General features: G+C 39.7%; 1 protein-coding gene across 2 annotated transcripts in view; it reads left to right on the top strand.

Moving 5' to 3' along the window:
- Nucleotides 1-19,773, top strand: part of LOC126397736 (gamma-aminobutyric acid receptor subunit rho-3-like) — a 59,750-nt gene that overhangs the window by 24,712 nt on the left and 15,265 nt on the right. For both annotated transcript variants that reach the window (XM_050056688.1, XM_050056687.1), the window contains one exon: nucleotides 18,921-18,988. In XM_050056688.1, the coding sequence (XP_049912645.1) occupies nucleotides 18,921-18,988 (68 nt within the window). The remainder of the gene's footprint in view (nucleotides 1-18,920; nucleotides 18,989-19,773) is intronic.

The following is a 19,773-nucleotide window of genomic DNA, read 5'->3' as shown; positions in this document are numbered from 1 at the left end:
TTTGTCCTCACATGAAGACATTCAATTTTGTAATTGCTGCACCTTATACGTCATTCTGCTTAACTGAGACCTGATGTCCTCATCCATGGACACTTTTTTTTGTGCCATCTAATGGTAGCAAAAGCACAATACACTAATCTATGTGAAAACAAGATGGCGGCCATCTTTGCCAAGTCAGTCTACAGCCCAGCCGATCTCAACACAAAAATGGACAAGGTACAAAACCAGATTAACTGTTATGGTTAAAACTTGTTTATTTGCGCTTAATAAAGTATGTAGTTTAATATGGCATACAAGTTTGACCAGTTTTAGCAATAGTAACAAACTGAGACCTTGTATATTAGGAAGTACTCGTTGGAGGACATTGGGACTTTATTATTGTATTATCGCAGCAGGCCAGTTAGTTGTGACAGACTGTTCCTAGCTTGAAGTATTGAGCGATAAAGATTCATACAGAGTTACAAGATGAACAAATAATGAGCCTCTTGGATATGTTCCATTATTTGAAATTTTGTTTTTGCACAGCCATGTTCAGGTGCTGGAATGAGGAGTTTTGAACAGTTTTTGTGTCGAATTATGACCCCTAACATGTTACAAAACATTGAACAAATGTTACATTGCTTGTAATTTGGATTTTGCACAGCACTGTTCAGGCAATAGAATAAACTGTTTTATACTTTGTCAAACACTTGTGACTATTAAAAGTAAACCCACATCATTAAAAAAAACCTGCTTACTGTTCAAAGACAATGCTGAGTTTCTTATCAGATTCTACTTATCCCAAATAGCAAGAAGATATTAAAAATCCATCACAAACTAAAGCTTGGGTCTCAGGAGGATAAAGATGTTTTATGATTAGAAGAGGTTTATCATGAATTTTACTAGTGCCTGTTCACCACAAAATACGTAGTCTGCCCCTCTCTTAACCCACCCCTAAGCTAAACCTAATTCTAACCTTAACATTATGAATATAATTGGTATTATTCCATTTTACCTGTAATGTGCAGGTAAGTATTTCCCTATATGTATCACCATTTCTATTGATCCAACCATTTTTTTAAAATCTGTTGTTATTTATTATTTTTTATAGATTCTTTTCTAATCTGTTTTAAAACTGACATTGGTCCTCACAAAGATGGCAACACAAGCCCCCCACAAACACACAAAGGCACACCTCATTTTATCCCTGATGATTTAATCCGCTTGCTCACACATCGTCCAACAGAGAGAATCAGCCCTTGTCCCACGCTGATGACGCGTACGCTATGGTTTGATGATGTGATGATGGGCACTAGGTCACCCAGACAACAGATGTGTCAATCCAAAAATCACCAACAATGACCCAGATTACACCATCGTGTGGCAGCCAAGTGTGTATGTGTGTGTGTGTGTGTGTGTGTGTGTGTGTGTAAGCATTAGTGCATTTGAAACACAGTAGGACTCTGTGTGCTCACTCGAATGTGATTGTGTGTCCATGTGTATGTTTTTTGGCAATATAATGAGTGACTCTGTGTGTGTGTGTGTGTGTGTGTGTGTGTGTGTGTGTGTATTGTGTGTATTGTGTGTATTGTGTGAGTCGGGGGGGATTCGTGTGCATTAATCTGGATTATATTCCAGGTCTGGAGCAGATGGGGGGGTGGGAAACAAACTGACGTCTGCAATGAAGATCATCAGTATCAAACACACAACAATAGCTGCATGCAGACGCAGTTCCTATTAAATGGCAAATGTTTTTCTATGTAAGACACTGTGGATTAAAATATCAGTGCATGAACTAAAAGCTCATGAGGAGATAAATGTAGATTTAAAGATATCTCTGTGTATTTACATTAAGAGATATTAATTGTTACCTACAGAAGGCAGTTAAATGAAGTACATTTACCCATATTTTTTAAGGTTCTGTTACTTGAGTCGTTAAATTCTTGGAACTCTTTCATATTTCTGAAGGAAGTGTTGTACTTTTTTTCCTCAAGGGCAATTATTTAATGACTCATTGGTAACTTTCCACACACACATTAAATAAATCAATATCTCTGTAGCCTCTCGTGTTTTGGTAGGCTCTGGTTTTTAAAGTGTGAGATGTAAACATTGATGGTATCCTTCTCGGCTGAGCATAACGTTAGCCAGCCAAGTGGGGCTAGTACAGGTAAGTATTATCGATTCTTTGAACAATACAATATTTGCCAACATCACAAAATCTGCCACATTTGATTTTTATTCGATTCCATTAGCTAAGATAAGTTAACCTTCAGGACTCTCTGCCAGAAAAGCATGTTTTTCAGCTTATGTTACTGAAACAGAGTAGCCAGTGTTGCTTTTGCAAGAATGAGGAGTGAGATAGCTGGCCAGGCAGGTATGACGTGTTTCCTGAGTATTTATTTCATAACAGCACTGTTTAGAAAGGAGTTTAAAATTGTCTCTTAAATCCATAATGTTTCAACACTGCTGATTTATTCCCAAGTAAATAATGTTGTCCTCATTATCTTTGCCTTGGCTACTTGCCAATTTCTGGCAGGAGCTGTTTGTCGGTGACACAAAACTTTTAAATAAAGACATATCCTTAAGACAATGATATGGTTCTATGTTTTCACTTTACATTGATGATGTTGGATCTTTGATTATAAAATCAATATATCAATCAAGACTGACTGATTAATTGTTACACCCTAGGTGCTAGGTGAGCTAGCATTAGATACATGCTTCCTTCTGCACTGTGATACGGTTGGCAGGTGTAGTTTGGTGGAGAGAAAATAGTTCCTATATGAAACTGCTCACAACCAGGTCTGTGGATTATCTTAAGTAACCAGGTCATGATTTCTGGAAAGAGACATTGATGCTGAGTTGTACTTGTAAATGTACTTTTTTGGCGCTCTGAGTGCCATCTAGTTCCATTATAGCCTACTGGAGAGAAGGCAGGCATCTCTGTGGCTGATATCTCCAACACTCAGCAGCTCACACCAAAATTATCTTGATTAATAAATATCACTACAGATGCGACAAAAAATATGTATTTTTGATTTTGAGGTGAACTGTCCCTTAAAGTAAGAAGTGCAGGTATTTCCAGGATTTCCAGTCCATAGCAGACGTCATCATGGTGAAGAGAGTTTAGTTTTGATAAAAACTTGATATTCAATTTTTACGATCAGTGGAAGAATGAAAGGAAGAAACTGTCATCAGCAGAAAAATGACAGCATTGTCCTTTGTTCAAAAACTTGTATCTATGTTTACAATTTGGTGACATGCATCCTGTCATGGTCGTTAAAATAATGAGTGTAAAAATCTCTCAGGTCAGGATCAATGATTTGGCTGTACAAACTGGAGACCACAGTTTGAATCCTGTTTATACCAACAGTCAATGTTTCATTTAGCCGTGACCACAAACCTTTCTAACCTCAGGCTGTATGCACGAAGCAGTTCACCTAAATGTGATCCCTGCGGGGGAGAAAAGCACGGTGGTCTGACAATGGAGTTGAACCAGGCTCGACTGACAAGATGCTGCTTTGGTCCATCACATAACTACACATTACGCTAATTACTAACATGACTAGAGTATCTTTACTGTTGACCTTACAACTGTGAAGACAAAAGATAAAATACTTGCTGCTTTAACTTAACAGGAAACTTAGTTGTTTTTCAACCTGGGCTATATTTTTCTATGTTTTTGTGTCTAAGTGAATAATGGGAAAACTATTTTTGAAATTGGACAGTATTGAGCATGGGCAGATTATGAGGCAACGGGCCCCTGGGCACTGGTTGGTATGTGCTAATTTGATATTTGACATTTTGCAAGTAAAGGTTCAGGGGGCATGTTCAATAATCCATCTATGGTATAGAGCGAGACCATTGAAACTGGCAGAAGCAAAACAGACTGCAAGGGGCAATAGCACACCAACATTTTACATCCACTAAAAGTGCTTGTTTCTGCCACTGACAGGTTCAGATTGTTATTATGAGTTTCTAACAACATCATGGAAATGACCCCTACAGACAAATCAAATGTTTTTCTTTACTTTTCACTTGCTCGGTCTGTTTGTGAGACCTGGTAAGACACAGTAACAAACAGACTAGATAAAGTGAAAGATAAAGAAGAATGTTTTTATTTCTGTGTCAGACATTTAAAATAACAATCTGAGTCTGTCAGTGGAAAATAGAAGCACTTTTAGTGTACATACATTGACAGTGCAAACATGCCCTGAGTGGTTACATTGCAGCCTGTTTTGTTGCTGCCACCTGCACTGTTCTCTCTCAGTACTGGAATAATTTCAAAAATTGTTGTCTTCATTAGTCGCTTAGACACAAAAACATAAGAAAACAGGGCCCACTGATAGGTGAAGTGAACAACATTGATAATCTTGTAACAAAGCAATGTTCTGTTGGGAAACCTTGGGCTCTGACATTCACGTGGATCCCACCTGACACGCTCCACCCACCTAAACACCAGTTCAGACCAGGTACCCCTCCTCATGGCACCCTCAAAGGACAAAGGACACCCTCCAGAGGTCCTGTGTCAATGCCTTGACAGGTCAGAGCCAAGTCAGGTCCAAGGAGGACCCACCATGGATTGGGGGTACTTCTGGGGTAACAGCACATTCCTCAGATGTTTGAACAGATTGCGATCTGGGGTATCTGAACGCCAAGTTAATGCCTTGAGCTCTTTGTCCCATTCCTGGGGTCATTCCTGAGCAGTATTTGTGGTGTGGCAGGGTGCATTGTCCTGCTGGGGCACCACTGCCATCGACCAGTGCTGTTGCCATGAGGGGGTTTACTTGGTCTGCAACAGTGTTGGGGTGGGTGGAGCACGTCAAGTAGCAGCTACATGAATGCCATGACTAAAGGTCTCCCAGCAGAGCATTGCACTGTAACAAGATGATCAATGTTATTGACTTCACCTGCCAGTGGTTTTAATGTTTTGGTTGATCATTGTATATATATGTATGTATATATATATATATATATATATATATATATATATATATATATAGCATAACTAGAGTAAAAGAAGCACTACCACTCCAAAAAACACTTTGTCACAAGTAAAATTACCACATCAAAAATTTTCTATGTAGGTTCAGTGTGTAGTGTGTAGTGTTTTTGTTACCTTACAATGAGCCGTATATGTCTACATAGTAAGCAGGTCCTCATCCATGGAGTCCTCCATGTTTCTACAGTAGTCCAAAACAGACAAATCAAAAACTGGCTCTAGACAGGGCCATTAGCATTTTTGCTTTGGCACTGGCTCTAGACAGGGCCATTAGCATTTTTGCTTTGGCCCCTGCAGTTCACAGCCCCTCTGCAGTGAGCTGAGCAGCATTGGAGAAATACTGATTTGTAAGGTAAAACTTGTGTTTTTACTGGTTTAAATCACCTGGTCCATTTGTTTTGTAGAGGAAGAGACCTCTGCAGATAATTCCATTCTCAGTTAAAACCTTCTGAACAATGAACACCAAAGGAATTCGAACCAGGAGGTCACACATGGCACACTGGATAAGTTTCAGTTGGTTGCAATCTGCAATCCTCATTGCTAGATGCCACTAAACCCTACACACCGTTCCTTTAAGTAAAAAGCATAAAACTACACAATAGTAGTTTAATTGTAACTTAATTTATATTTTTTGTGTGTAAAAACGTAGTTAACGAAGCATATGAATATTAATGAAGGAGCGCCCACTGAGCGCAGCTGCTTTAATTGATCGTTTGAATGTCGTATGGTAAAAACCTTGATTTTTAAAGTAACTAAAGCTGTCATTTAGTGCAGTGAACAGTACAATATTTCCCTCTGAGATGTCGTGGAGTACAAGTATAAAGTAGCATGAGAGGAAAGGACTCATGTACTTTTAGAAGTATGCAGTACATGAGTAAATGTTTCTGACCCACACAGTCACACACAGCCTGCTTGTTGCCATCGTATCTCTTTCAGTCTATATGGTTGGTTGGCGTCCTGCATGTGTCTGTGGTCCTGTCTGTCTGTTCAGGGTGGGACAACAAAAGCACCACTGTCTGCCCCACGGCCCTGCGGCATTTCCACCGACTATAATTTCACACAGAAGGGAAGTCTCAGCTTTTTCTGCTTCAGATAAGCCTTTAGCTCCTCTGTGTGTGTGTGTGTGTTTGTGTGTGTGTGTGCGTGTGTGTGTGTGTGTGTGTGTGTGTGTGTGTGTGTGTGTGTGCGAGTGAGAGAGAGAAAGAATCAAAGGGGACCAGAGTCCTGAAATACATCGTGTGACATTTCTTGTTACTTCTTGTACATGTTGAGGCAGTATTTCTATATCGAGGTCAACCTTTAAGAGGACGTCTGTAAACTTAAATGAATCCCTACAAACTTCACATTGGGTCACCTCGTTCTTTTATAGACAGACATCATGAGGCCAAATTCTTGTAACTGATTTACCACCAGGGCCTGTATTTCTGCTGGTGTTCCTCCAAACACTTGTATATTTTGGCTGCAGCTCTTCGCCCTGTGACCTTGTTTGGCCTTAGACTCAGGTAACAAATCTTGGCTCTGATTGACAGAATAACTCCTATCAAAAAAAAAATCAGGTTTGGCGATATAAAAAGTTAAGGTTCTGCCGTTGGCACGCAATGAGTCATCAAAGCCATGTAAATAATCCACCCAATTATCATCACTAATCTTTTCTACTTTTCCTACTTGAAAGTCTGTTTACATGTGGAAATCATTCCACATAACTCCTCTAAATATTCGTATTGTTTTTATGTGTGTGTGTGTGTGTGTGTGTGTGTGTGTGTGTGTGTGTTGAAGGCCATGAGATGGGCCTTAAGACATGCTTTTATCCTCTGGTTTTTAACTCTGTTTTTTTTTTTTTTTTTTTTTTTATCTGATCCTCTGGGTTTGAATTGTGTTTAAGCCTCGGCTTGTATGTCATCCCAACTGTCAGAAAAAATGTTGGCATTCTGTATCTCTGCAAACCACAGATTCGTTACACCCAGGCATTATTAAGTAGCAGATTTGTTGTAACTTATGCTGTGGTTAACGTGTGCGGTTAAGTTAACACAGTTGGTCTCAGTCTTTGTCGTGTCATTCACCCCTAGATTGATACACATTAGGTTAGCTTATGTGCAAACACATAGCCTGTGTCTGTCTTTGTGAAACACTTGAGAAACCTGTGTTTTTTAATGTGCCATGTAAATAAGTATCTTGAAACTTAATATTGCAGTTTGCAATGACATGGGAAGCTGTAGTTGGAAAAAAATAGAATACAGTTCAATGATTTCCTATAACAGAGTCTGGGGACTCATGAGTGATGGGTAAAAAAAAAATAAGAATGATCAAATTCGAAGCTACAGAGCATCACTCAGCCATTCTTTCAGTTTTTCCCTGTGGCCACCCACGGTATTCCAGTGCTATTAAATCCCCCGTGGCCCAAAAAGCATTTTCCCCATAAACCACCATTATAAAAGGGACATCTGTAAAACTGGACAGGACACCCGGAACTGCAAACAAAGTCATTAATGACTCTTTCTAATTATTATGAATTCTTGAATCACGGTGGTTTTATATTTGTAATACTAATACATTTAAGCAATATCACACGAGAGGGAGTGATGTTATACTCGTATATCGTCACGGATGTGATTCGGTCATAGGCACGAGGCCGCAGCCATGACCTTTAGTGTGCCATGTGTGACCTCCTGGTTCGAATTCCTTCGGTGTTCATTGTTCAGGAGGTTTTAACTGGGAACGGAATTATCTGCAGAGGTCTCTTCCTCTACAAAACAAATGGACCAGGTGATTTAAACCAGTAAAAACACTGAAGAAAGAAGTTTTACCTTACAAATCAGTATTTCTCCAATGCTGCTCAGCTCACTGCACGGCTGTGAACTGCAGAGGCCAAAGCAAAAATGCTAATGGCCCTGTCTAGAGCCAGTTTTTGATTTGTCTGTTTTGGACTACTGTAGAAACATGGAGGACTCCATGGATGAGGACCTGCTTACTATGTACATATACGGCTCATTGTAAGGTAACAAAAACACTACAATTCTTATTTTCAGGTGATTATACACTAAAAAAAGCATACTCATTATACTATATTCATTCTGTCAAATGTCCCCCTAAATCCTACACACTGAACCTACAAGGAAAATTTTTGATGTGGTAATTTTACTTGTGACAAAGTATTTTTTGGAGTGGTAGTGCTTCTTTTACTGTAGTTAGGCTATACATATATATATATATATATATATATATACATACATATATATACAATGATCAACCAAAACATTAAAACCACTGGCAGGTGAAGTCAATAACATTGATCATCTTGTTACAGTGCAATGCTCTGCTGGGAGACCTTTAGTCATGGCATTCATGTAGCTGCTACTTGATGTGCTCCACCCACCCCAACACTGTTGCAGACCAAGTAAACCCCCTCATGGCAACGGCACTGGTCGATGGCAGTGGTGCCCTAGCAGGACAATGCACCCTACCACACCACAAAAACTGCTCAGGAATGACCCCAGGAATGGGACAAAGAGCTCAAGGCATTCAGATACCCCAGATCGCAATCTGTTCAAACATCTGAGGAATGTGCTGTTACCCCAGAGGTACCCCCAATCCATGGTGGGTCCTTCTTGGTCCAGACTTGGCTCTGACCTGTCAAGGCATTGACACAGGACCTCTGGAGGGTGTCCTTTGTCCTTTGAGGGTGCCATGAGGGGGCGTACCTGGTCTGAACTGGTGTTTAGGTGGGTGGAGCGTGTCAGGTGGGATCCACGTGAATGTCAGAGCCCAAGGTTTCCCAACAGAACATTGCTTTGTCACAGTTTGAAACATTACTAAATCTGGTTCCAGAAGCTGGAACCATAAAATATTTTTACATGAAAAATGACTTTAACCATCAAAATAGCTTCCAATTAATTCTCTGTCGGTGGACTAATTGATTAATTGACTAATTGTATCAGCTGTACTTATATAAACATGTGAGTAGTAATAGTAGTAGGAGTAGTAATTTAAAGCATATTTTATAAACTCTATTTTTTACGTGCAAAAATCTTTATTTGTAAAGTAATTCAATGTCAGTTAATTGTTAAGTTTAACATTTCTCTGAGATGTTGTGAAGTAGAAGTAAAGTAGCATGAGAATAAAATACTCACTTAAAGTACCTTGAATTTGTACCTAAGTAAAGCACTTGAGTAAATTTACTTTGCAACATTCCTTCATTGAAGAGTTGTAAGGAGAATCTGTCAGAAGAATGTGACGTAATTGATACTGTACAAAAATAAATGACCTGAAACATGATGGCTGTAACAAGAACACATCCTAAAGTGTAAAACACAAAAATAAGGTCAGTTGTGACGTGAAACATACAGTAGGTTATATTTAGTAAGTGTGCTTTAACATAGAAAACCGCTGGTGTGGTTCTTTAAAGGTTTAGTAAATAAAGGCTGTGTGTGTGTGTGTGTGTGTGTGTATGTGTGTGTGTGTGTGTGTGTGTAGGCTAAGAAACCTACAGATATTTTGAGAACTGAGCTTTTATTACATTACAGTGTTTATTACATTACAGTGTTTCAGGCCAAGCTGCCACTGTTCCACATGACCGGGTCGAGTCAGTATGGGTTGTGTAGGAGTGTGACATTCACGTTCTTTGATTGGAGAGTCGAATCGGAAAATACGGCTGAGGCTGAGGCTGGACAGAAACATCCTGCGACCTTAATGCTGCATTATGCTGCTTATGACTGCATGAATTCATCCATCTGCAGGCGTTGTGTTCGGGGATTAAAGGACTTAAAAGGACATAAACATTTTAGCGACAAAAAACCCCATATACTTAAAGCTGCACAGTCGAGATTTGAATGTGTTATTCATGTAAATCTGCAGCAGCCATAGACCGCTTAGAATGATGGACATAGCCACAGTAATGTCACCCACTGGTTTGTGGACTCTGTTTTAAGCCTTGAGTTCAGTATTTTGGCCGTCCCCATCTTGGATTCTTAAAACCAGAGGTGACCATATTTGGACAAGAGGGTGGAGCTAAGCCTTACTTTAGCTACTAGCTTGGTTAGCACGGTGCATTTACAGCTTTACCATTTTTACAATGTTTATAATGTCTTTATTTGTCAATCGTCAAAGGCAGTTTTTCACAAGGCCATTGAAATGTATCTCTTCCCATATTCCTCCTTTAATACACACTACACACATGCCTGCTGGAGTGGTCGTACCACAGGGTCAGGCATAGTATGGCGCCCCTGTAGCAGTTTCAGGGTTCGATGCCTTGATTAAGGGCACCTTGGCAGTGCCCAAGAGGGGGACTGGAAGGTTGAGAGGTGCCAGTCCACCTCCTGGGCAATTCCATATGGGGACTTAATCAGGCGACCCTCCGGTTCCCAAGCCAGGTCCCCTCACACTTAGCTACTGCTTCCTGTGGTTAATTATAGTAATGCTGATGTTTGCTAGCAAAAACAGACTTAAAACCATTAAAACAAAACACACTTACCAGAACAACTGAACATCTGCCTCCTTAGAGCAGTGATTCTCACCTTACAGCCAAATTTGGCCTGGGATAGGGTACTGGTTGGCCTGGCGACCATTTTCTATTTCACAGTCAAAATAAGTTCACTCACACTTTTTTCTTGCATTTTCAATCAAAATACGGTGCTGGAGGGCAGAAAAGAGTATGAAAATAGAGCTGGTTTATTTAAAAAAAAAAGTGCCAGAGGAGGAACACCTGGACACCCCGGCCTGTGCTAAGCCCCTAATTTCTTTAAATCCTATAAGCACTCCTGTGTGCACCTCAGCCATACGGTGCTACTTGTCTGGATTCGTCCATTGGCAAAAATGAGTGTGGACAGCACTTGACGAAAGGTTAAGAACAGGAAAATGTAAATGGATGGATGAATTTGTCTTTACTTATTTGGCCTGTAGTCTTTAATGTTTTTTTCATTTGTATCTGGTAAATATTATTAATTTTTGTTCATCAACTGGCCCTTGCAAAAGTGGCCCCAGATCAAAGCAAGTCAAGTATCCCTGCCTCAGAGGGCCTTTTAGTTCAACTAAACGGTAAGCAGCATTTTTTTAGCTACTTAAAACATTACAGTTAATTTTCATGAGCTGAAAATACACATGCTTACACTCTGCGACTCTGGGGTTATGGTACCGTGATGTTACCTAACCATTGCTGTTGCCGTGGTAGGGACTTAAAGTGACAAAAGGCACCCACCTGTTGCTCAAAGCAGCCACACCTTTAATTATGCGTAACTTTAATATGTTATTATTTAACTATATAAAATTTCACCTCCTGTACAGTTGTCATGAATGGGGAAATTAGCTGTAGACCAAAATTGTTTTTGTACAGGCTGTAAACTGCTGTAAAGCTGGTCATTTTAACATGGGAGTCTATGGGGATTGAGTCACTCTTGGACCCAGCCTCAAGTGGCCATTAGAGGAACTGCAGTTTTTGGCACTTGGGCATTGGCTTCATTTTCCAGTCCCAGGGTTGCCGCTCTGCAGCAGCTCGCTAACTGAGATGTTGCAGATTTACATAAATCAAAGTCCAGAGCTGAATTAAGTAACAAACAGGACATAACAAAGTTTTGCTGCCTTTTGGGGCCAAATGCAGACATAAGTGTCCTTGTTTTACCCAGAGTGTACCTCTTTACTTTAACTTGAATCACCTGCACAGACAGAAGAGTCAGCAGTATTGTTTTACTGATGCAAACAAACACAAAGTCAGGCTGTCAGTCATATAACTAATCTCACTGATGACAGCTCCTAATACTGCTGAAAGAGATTAGATCACCTGAAGCTGATTTTCTCTGTCAGTGAAACAGGCTAAGCAGGAACAGCCACATCCAACTCCAGTTTCCTGGGGAAAAAAAACATGTCATAGAATGTTTTTCTTTTCTATCCCACGGTCAGAGACAGAGATTTTTTTTCTATTCTCGCTGTGTGTTTATCCAAAAAATGTAAGACTCACTTCACAAGAGAATTGAAGGCTTCTGCAATCAGGGTTCAAAATATGGGGGAGCTACATAGAGCTCAGCTGCTATGAAAGAAACATGAGCTACCCAAAAAAACATTCATGTATGTGCATGCATGTGTACAGTACCCTTCCACCACCCATCCCCCCAAAGGAAGGGCTCCCCCCCAGAAAGCTACGGTGTAATTTGAACACTGCAGCAGTAGTTCTGCCACAAATGCCCAACAGTAACTTACTCATCAACTTGTTTACATCAGCTGATTAGAAAAAGATGCGTGCCCAGGGTTGTGCAGGGTTAACCACCACAGTGTTGAAGTAGTGCTCAGTCAAACCAGAGAGTAGCAGATCAAAATTCAGTTGTGTGTTCTTGAGAAATTACTTATATTTGGAGACTTAAATTGAATGTGTAGTGTGTATGGGGCAGGATGGGAGTCAATGCCAGTGTGGGCCCCAGGAAACAGTGATGAGGCCAGCTGCAGTTGGAAAGAAACTGTTTTTTGTTGTGTGTGATTTTGGTCCTGATGGACCGCAGCCTTCTGCTAGTGGGGTGTTGTTCAAAGAATTTGGGTCAAGGGTAAAATGGATCAGCCGCAATCTCTTCTGCTTGTTTCACAGCCCAGTTAACAGAAGAAAACTTTGGCAATGAATATTTTTCCAAACCATGATTCATTACATTTGAACATTATATACGTATCATGTCAACATTTCTAAAGTGACATAGTACAGATACATGAACTTGAACTGACATGGTCACTTGGAGATGGAGGGTATGGTGGTTGGCGCAATTTTTTAGCGAGACATTGAAAGCATTTACAGACGGATTTGTGCCACCAAAAGCGGGTGCGTTTTAGCAAAACACTGGCAGCATTTCCAGCTGCGATTGTACCACCAAAAGCAGGTGCCTTTAACGAGACATCGGAAGCATTTCTAGTGGCGATCATGCCACTAAAAACAGGTGGTTTTTTTAGCAAAACATAGGGGGCATTTCAAGCCACAATTGGGGTTTTTTCCAGCTGTGATTGTGCCGCCAAATGTGGGCTTTTTTAACGAGACATCTGTGGCATATCCAGTTGCAGTTATAGCATGTATTTTTTTACTGAAACATTAGCCACATTTCCAGCAGCAAATGTGCCAATGAAAGCAAGTGTTTTTTAGTGAGACATTTCCAGCCAGATTCTGCCACCAAAACTGTATTTTAAGCACCACATGGTCTTTTCCAAACCGTAACCAAATGGTTTTGGTACCTTACACTAACCACATGTTAACCACAACATTGCTAAAATGTAAAGTGTCAAAGTAAAGTTTCAACATATATGCTAGAAAACAACAAATGTTATGTTAAACCTACAATTCCAACATTTCTCCGGCGACTGGGTTGCGGCTCAGGGTCCTAAAAAGTAAATAGTGTAAAAGTGCACCATCACTAACTTGGCTGCCGAAGGGAAGAACATCCTCTGCTGAGCATTTCTTGGTGAGCAAGCTGATGTTCAGGATGTTTGTCAAATCAGGAGGTGTTGGTGAATGACAACCAGATCTGTAATCTGTTTGAATATAAAAGCTTTGTGTTGATGTTGTATCTTTGCATCACATAAACCTAGAGAGTTGGATCTGACCTCCTTTTGCATGAGTCTTTCCATAAACCGCCTTAAACATACTCTTGCTGGGTGTGACATGGGAAAAGAAAGCAGTAAAGAGAAGAGAGAGAGAGTGAGTGACCTTCTATTTCAGGTTTTTCCCACCAAGGAGTGCTCGTTGTCGGGGTTACGCTGAATGTTGAGTCTGCACCGCTTGGTGGTTTTTATAAGTCATGCAGGGACAAAGCCGGGCTGCAGCAGGAGCTTTATGGTCCTGGCTGTCAGATGAACTTCATTAAATAAAGTGTTTATTGAGCTGCCGTCCTGCTAACATTCAAGTGGAATTAACACACTTTACATCCACACAAAGCACACAGACACTTTCGAGGACATCTTTTTTTTCTTGTTGGCCTGAGGGTGAAAACAGGAATGTAACCTGGTAAACCACATCCAGACAGAGATCACAAACCCATGTGTGGTGTGTGAGACTGCACATATATGTGTGTGTGTGTTTATGCATACTAAACCAGCAGACATGGTTTCGGTAACTGGCACAATAAGACTACAGACAACCCTTTCCAGGCATGTAGGTTAAAACTGAGTGAAAACATTTTTTTCAATCTTTTTTTTTTTTCCAGTGCAACATTTCAATGTAGCTAAACACAATGGAAAAGAATAAAAAATAAATGTCAACATTTCGTACTACACTGTTATTTTAATCAGCCCAGATATTGTCATTCACTCAATACTCAGTATTATCCATATTTAATTGTTCTGTTTGTCCAAAATGTTAAACCCAGTTTAGAAGAAAAAAAACTCTTGGGAAAACTTTTGATCCCCTGGCTTAATGTTGAGCTCCAACATCACTCAGTTTTGCTTTTTAGCAGGGTGGTCCCCGTTGGTCTACTACCGGAGGATTACTATGAAACTTGCTGCAGATATTCATGATCCCCAGAGGATGAATCTTATACAGCTTTGGTGGTCCCCTGATTTTTTCCTCTAGACCTACCATGAGGTTGACATTGGTGGTTTAAAGTGCAATGTCTCAATAGCTACTAGATGGATTGCCATTCAATCCCCCAGGATAAGTTGTAATAAATATGGTGCCAAAATTGTATTGCTTTTTATAGGAGCATAAAATAGTCAATGTATACATTAATGGGGGGGATTTGATACTTTCTGAATACTGGGGGGGTTCTTGTACCATTATGTATAGCATGCTGAAGTTAGCATGTAGCTTAAAGCTATGCAACCTCACAGAGCTCCTAGTATGCTACATTTTCTAGATTCTTACTCCAACTAAGGGACCATGCAAAAATCAGAGCACAGTCATTCAGGCCCTGTCTACACATATACAGTTGTTGTGTTTTTTTAAACGGACATTTTTCTGTTTTAAAAAAAATTTAAATCCGACCTCGTCACATATTGACGTTTGGTCATTGACTGTCCATGTCAAGATATGATGTGCAAGGTACCCTGGGTGTGTTAGGTGTTGACGTTCTGGGACGGCATGTCAACTTCAGCCTGTTACATGCATTATCTGTTTTCAAAATACACTTAAATTCTTACAGGAAATATATCGTTTACATACAGTCTACAGTTGTGTTTTCCCAACACATACACGTGGTTGGGTTTAGGAAAAAAGAACGAGGTTTGGCTCGGGTCACAGTCAGTGGTTGCTGTCTGTCAAGCAGTGCTAACAAAGCGTTAGCAAACCAGTAGTCCACCACTGTTGTTGTTTCTAGCGTGTGCTGATTACATGTCGATTGATAGTGTCCTTTTTTCTCAAACACTCTGTTTGACATGTCCACTCAGATAAACAGTTACTGGAATTTTGAAAAATCTGCACCCCAGAAGACATTTTAAAAAATGTCTGTGTCAGTGACTCCATTTGCCTGTAAAAAAGAGAGGCCAAAATCTGGAGGAAAACATCAATTTATTAACTTGTAGACAGCACCTCAGTCGACTGCCTCTACAAGTTTCCTTTATCTCACCTCGAGTTGGTCTACAGCTCTGCAGCAAGACCTTTCACAAAAACTTATCGCACATTACATCAGTACCATCCTTTTGCTGCTGTCTAAATGTCTCTTCTAGGATGATTTTTTTTTTTTTTTTTACTTTTGACCTACAGTGCAGGTAGCCCCACTTAGGACTTCTGGTGAGGTCCATGCTTTGCCTGTTGTTGCTCATGGACTCAGCCTCCCACAAAGTGTAAAAGATTTCAGATCATTGCAAATCAGTGTGTGAGACTTTTCTTTGACTTTTTATAACTTTTACTTTGTGTGCTGTACACTTAATTATGGTTGTTTTTTGAAATATCTTCTATCTTATGTCCTTCTTCCTGTAAAGTTCTTTGTAACGTCTGTTTTGAAAAGTGCTTTATGTCTCCACATCATTGAAATAAGTATATTTTAATGTTAGGACCTGCTTTGCATTGAAAACTCACTAAAATACTGTTGAAATAAGAATTATGATGTACTATATGTCTAAGAGCATTCCATTTTTAGTCTAGTCTAAATGTCAACATCTTTTGAGCTGCAAATACCCAAAACAAAGTTCACAGTTGTCAGAAGTGATTTAGCAGTACTGGAAGCTGACGGTCACAATGGCTCATTTTTCCAGTGCATTCCCCACATTGTTAAACTTCTGTCATTGACTGTAAGGAACATCTTAAAGATGGATATGTTTTAAAGTTTAAGTCAACAGTAGAATCATTGCTGCTGATGCTTGTGGTCGGATCAGGAATGAGCTCCTTAGTCTGCAGGCCGCAGACGTGGATAAATCCTAAAATTAGCCGAGTAGATTTTTAGCGAAGGAGAAAAGACCACCGTACAACGTCGGAGTCGGTGGACAAACGTCCCTGAAAACCTCCTTCCTAAAGTCATGATTGCTTTGTGGAGGCAGAGCAGTAAAACAGGGAGTAAGTAGCCATGATTGAAGCTTGTTTTTTTGGGGAGGATTTGTGTTTAGCTATTTCTGCTCTGTTTGTGTGCACAAATCAGGCTGTTCAGGTTTAGAGGTTAAACAAGCTTAATCTGCTAATGAGGCGGATGGAGCGGGGGAGTGTGGAGGACAGATGTTGATGGCTGCGGTGAGCTGGTGGCAAAGACAAAGGATGTTGTTACCAGTGTTCCACAAAAATGAGGTTTGAGGGCCGATACAGATGATGTTATTGAAGAGATACAGAAACTGCTGAAAGACCTGCTGACCTTTGACCTGCTGACAAGTGATGTTGGACCAGTTTTATCCCAAACAAGTTATATTTACATTGACGAAAAATGGGGAGTGCAGCACTGGATTAAGGCACTGCGTAATTAATTGTAAAAAAAAAATAAATTAATAAATCAGGTGCTCTTCGAGGATTTACATAAAAGTAAATGACTGGGCAGCTCACTCAGTGTAAAAATGGTACTGGCAGACAGTCCAAAACTGTATCCCAGGCACTCTGACTGTAGTTAAAAATCCTTTATCGATTCATGGATTAATAGGGGATTTTTAACTACAGTCAGAGAGCCTTGAATGCTTCTGTACCATGGACTTTTACACTAATTGTACTGGCCAATCGTCTTTTTGTTCTTTGTTTTTTTAATTTACAGTGTTTTTACCAAAGTTTTACTGATGTTAGGGTGGAAAAGCCTCTGAAGCAACATGTATATTGTCATGGGACACTACAACTCTCTACTGAAGGTTTCAGTGCAGGATTTTGATGCTGCAAAGGAAATCACATCACTGCCTGTAGCATATCAGAAACAGTGACAGTTGCAGACAATTTTATGAAAACATTACCCCCTTCATTCATTTTTCTTCAACTTAAGCACCTAAAATTATTTACTGAACATTGTATGAAATGTATTATGACAATTGATTGTCTGTTATGCAGTAATTCAACGTAATTGCCAGAATAAATGTTGGCATTGTACGTTTCGGCAAACAACAGATATGTTACATTCATGTTTCATATGTAGCAGATATGCTGAAACTTTATGTGTTATGCCAACATTGTGATTATTGTGATGGTTAGGTTTAGGCACAACAATCACTTGGTTAGGGTTAGGAAAACATCATGTTTTGGCTTAAAATATCCGGTTTGGTTGCCACAAACACAGCTAGAAATGTCCTGTTCTCTCATCAAAGGAATATTTTCACACTAAAACGACCATTTGTTATTTGATCAGTTATTTACCACCTGTTACATTGAATTCCTGAAGAAAATGTTGTTAGTCTCACATATTTCAATGATGTATGAAAATTTGAAAAATGAGAAAATTCCATGTACCATGTAAACACCATGTAAAAAGAAATAAAGCAATGGTGACTTCAGAACATACATGGTTTGGTTAACAGAGATAACTAGCTAGCATGCTAGTAATGCTTTCTACTAATCAATTGCTTGACCATTTATGTCAATAACTTCCCCCACTGCTCATTGAAAAAGACCACCACATAAAAAGGTGTTCTTGGTGTATCATGCACTTCAGATTGGTTCCTCATAAGCCTCACTTTAATTGTGCAATATTTTCTGTCACTGGGCACAATCCTGAAAAAAGGCATGCTAATGCTAGCTCGCTACAGCCAGCCCACTAACTCTAGCAGCCAAACAAACATCTATGACTCACTGTCCCTTTGACAATCCAAACAAAGAACACATTTTTACTAATGGCCTTTCTAAATTGAGCAGGAATAAAAGTTAAAGTTATAGTATTCTCTTATGTTCAAGGAGTTAATACAGAGCAGCTAGTGCCCCAGTTGGCTAGCTGTTAGCTCACCCTTGCAAGCCAATGTGAGCTTATTTCCATGGTGGCAAAATACTAACAATTAATATGAAAAGCAAATATATTTTAATGTCTGTAGTAGCGGACTAGAGGAATCTCGTCTTGTAATATGCTTCTCTTTGCACAGCCATTTTGTGTTACAGGGCACTGACAGCAGGGCTCTCTTTGATGACATCACAAATGATCGGCTGAGGCAGTTGTTGTCCCAGGGCTATCATACAAAATGTTGTTCTCAGGACAACAACCACTTGGCAAAATCAGGATGTGCATTACATTCATGCGTGGATTGTGAGACAATGGGTACCCAGATTTGCAAAAGGCCCCACCACCTCCCTACACAGGAGAAAGCCACTCACACTTTGTGGTGGTTTCTGGTTTTGCGTCTCTTTGTCATCTTTATGCATATTTTTGTGGTTTTATGCCTCTTTGTAGTCAATTTGTGTCTCCAAGGTTTGTTTTGTGTCTTTTTCTAGTCATTTTGGTCACTCTTGCAGATAAACAGTTTTCTACAAAATGTCTCAAGTGGTGTGAGAACAGTTTCCCTGCAGGCTAATCTGATGTACACGGCCATTCCTAGCAGTAACTTTGCCTTGATAAATGAGTTTATGTCATTGACTTCAAAATAAATGACTTTGTTGTTTCAGGTGCAGCCATCCCTGTGGGCATCGATGTGCAGGTAGAGAGCATCGACAGCATCTCAGAGGTCAACATGGTGAGGATCTGAAATATCTTAAACTTCATTTCCAGCTGTGATGATGGGAAAACATACTGTACCTGATCAACTGTGACTTCAGACATTTTCCATCCACTAGTGAATGTGGCAGAGAGCCTGATCAGTGTACAGCTTTGTAATGGCAGAAAATTCAACAAATTAACCTGTTAAAGTTTTGAGGAAAATTCTACTGTTGTGTAAAAGTCTTATGTTATATTGTTACATTGTGATTGGCTAAAGCGCAGCATCGTTCAAACTCAAAGCCCCCCCCCCCTACAATGTAGATTGCAGAATCTGTCTTGAGAGATTATTTTCATATCTTAAAGCCACTTTAACTTTTAATATTAAAAAAACAGTTATATATATATATATATATATATATATATATATATATATACATATAATAAGTCATTTAAATGTATGATGGGAAGTCCCCAATCATTAATCTGAATAATCCAAATGAAAATTCTAGATTCTTTGTTCTTTGTTTGCACAAATACACCACAGTTTGTTTTAATACTTATTCAGACTAAGTCAGGTCTAACATTTGAGACATACACTAAACAATTATTTTGTCCAGTTCACAATAAAAATATTTTTAACACATTTTGTGCCAGTTTGGCCATAACTAACACCATGTTCAAGCATAAGGATGTCCATCGGTGCACGTGGCACCAGGACAGCCTAGGTCGCAGGTCAATGATTGACTTTGTAGTCGTATCATTTGACCTGCGACCATATGTTCTGGACACTCGGGTGAAGAGAGGAGCAGAGCTGTCAACTGA

This window comes from Epinephelus moara, chromosome 11 (genome assembly GCF_006386435.1).
Source record: "Epinephelus moara isolate mb chromosome 11, YSFRI_EMoa_1.0, whole genome shotgun sequence".
Lineage (NCBI taxonomy): Eukaryota > Metazoa > Chordata > Actinopteri > Perciformes > Serranidae > Epinephelus > Epinephelus moara.
Note: the sequence above shows the minus strand (reverse complement) of the source record. Positions and strands in the feature narration are given on the sequence as shown.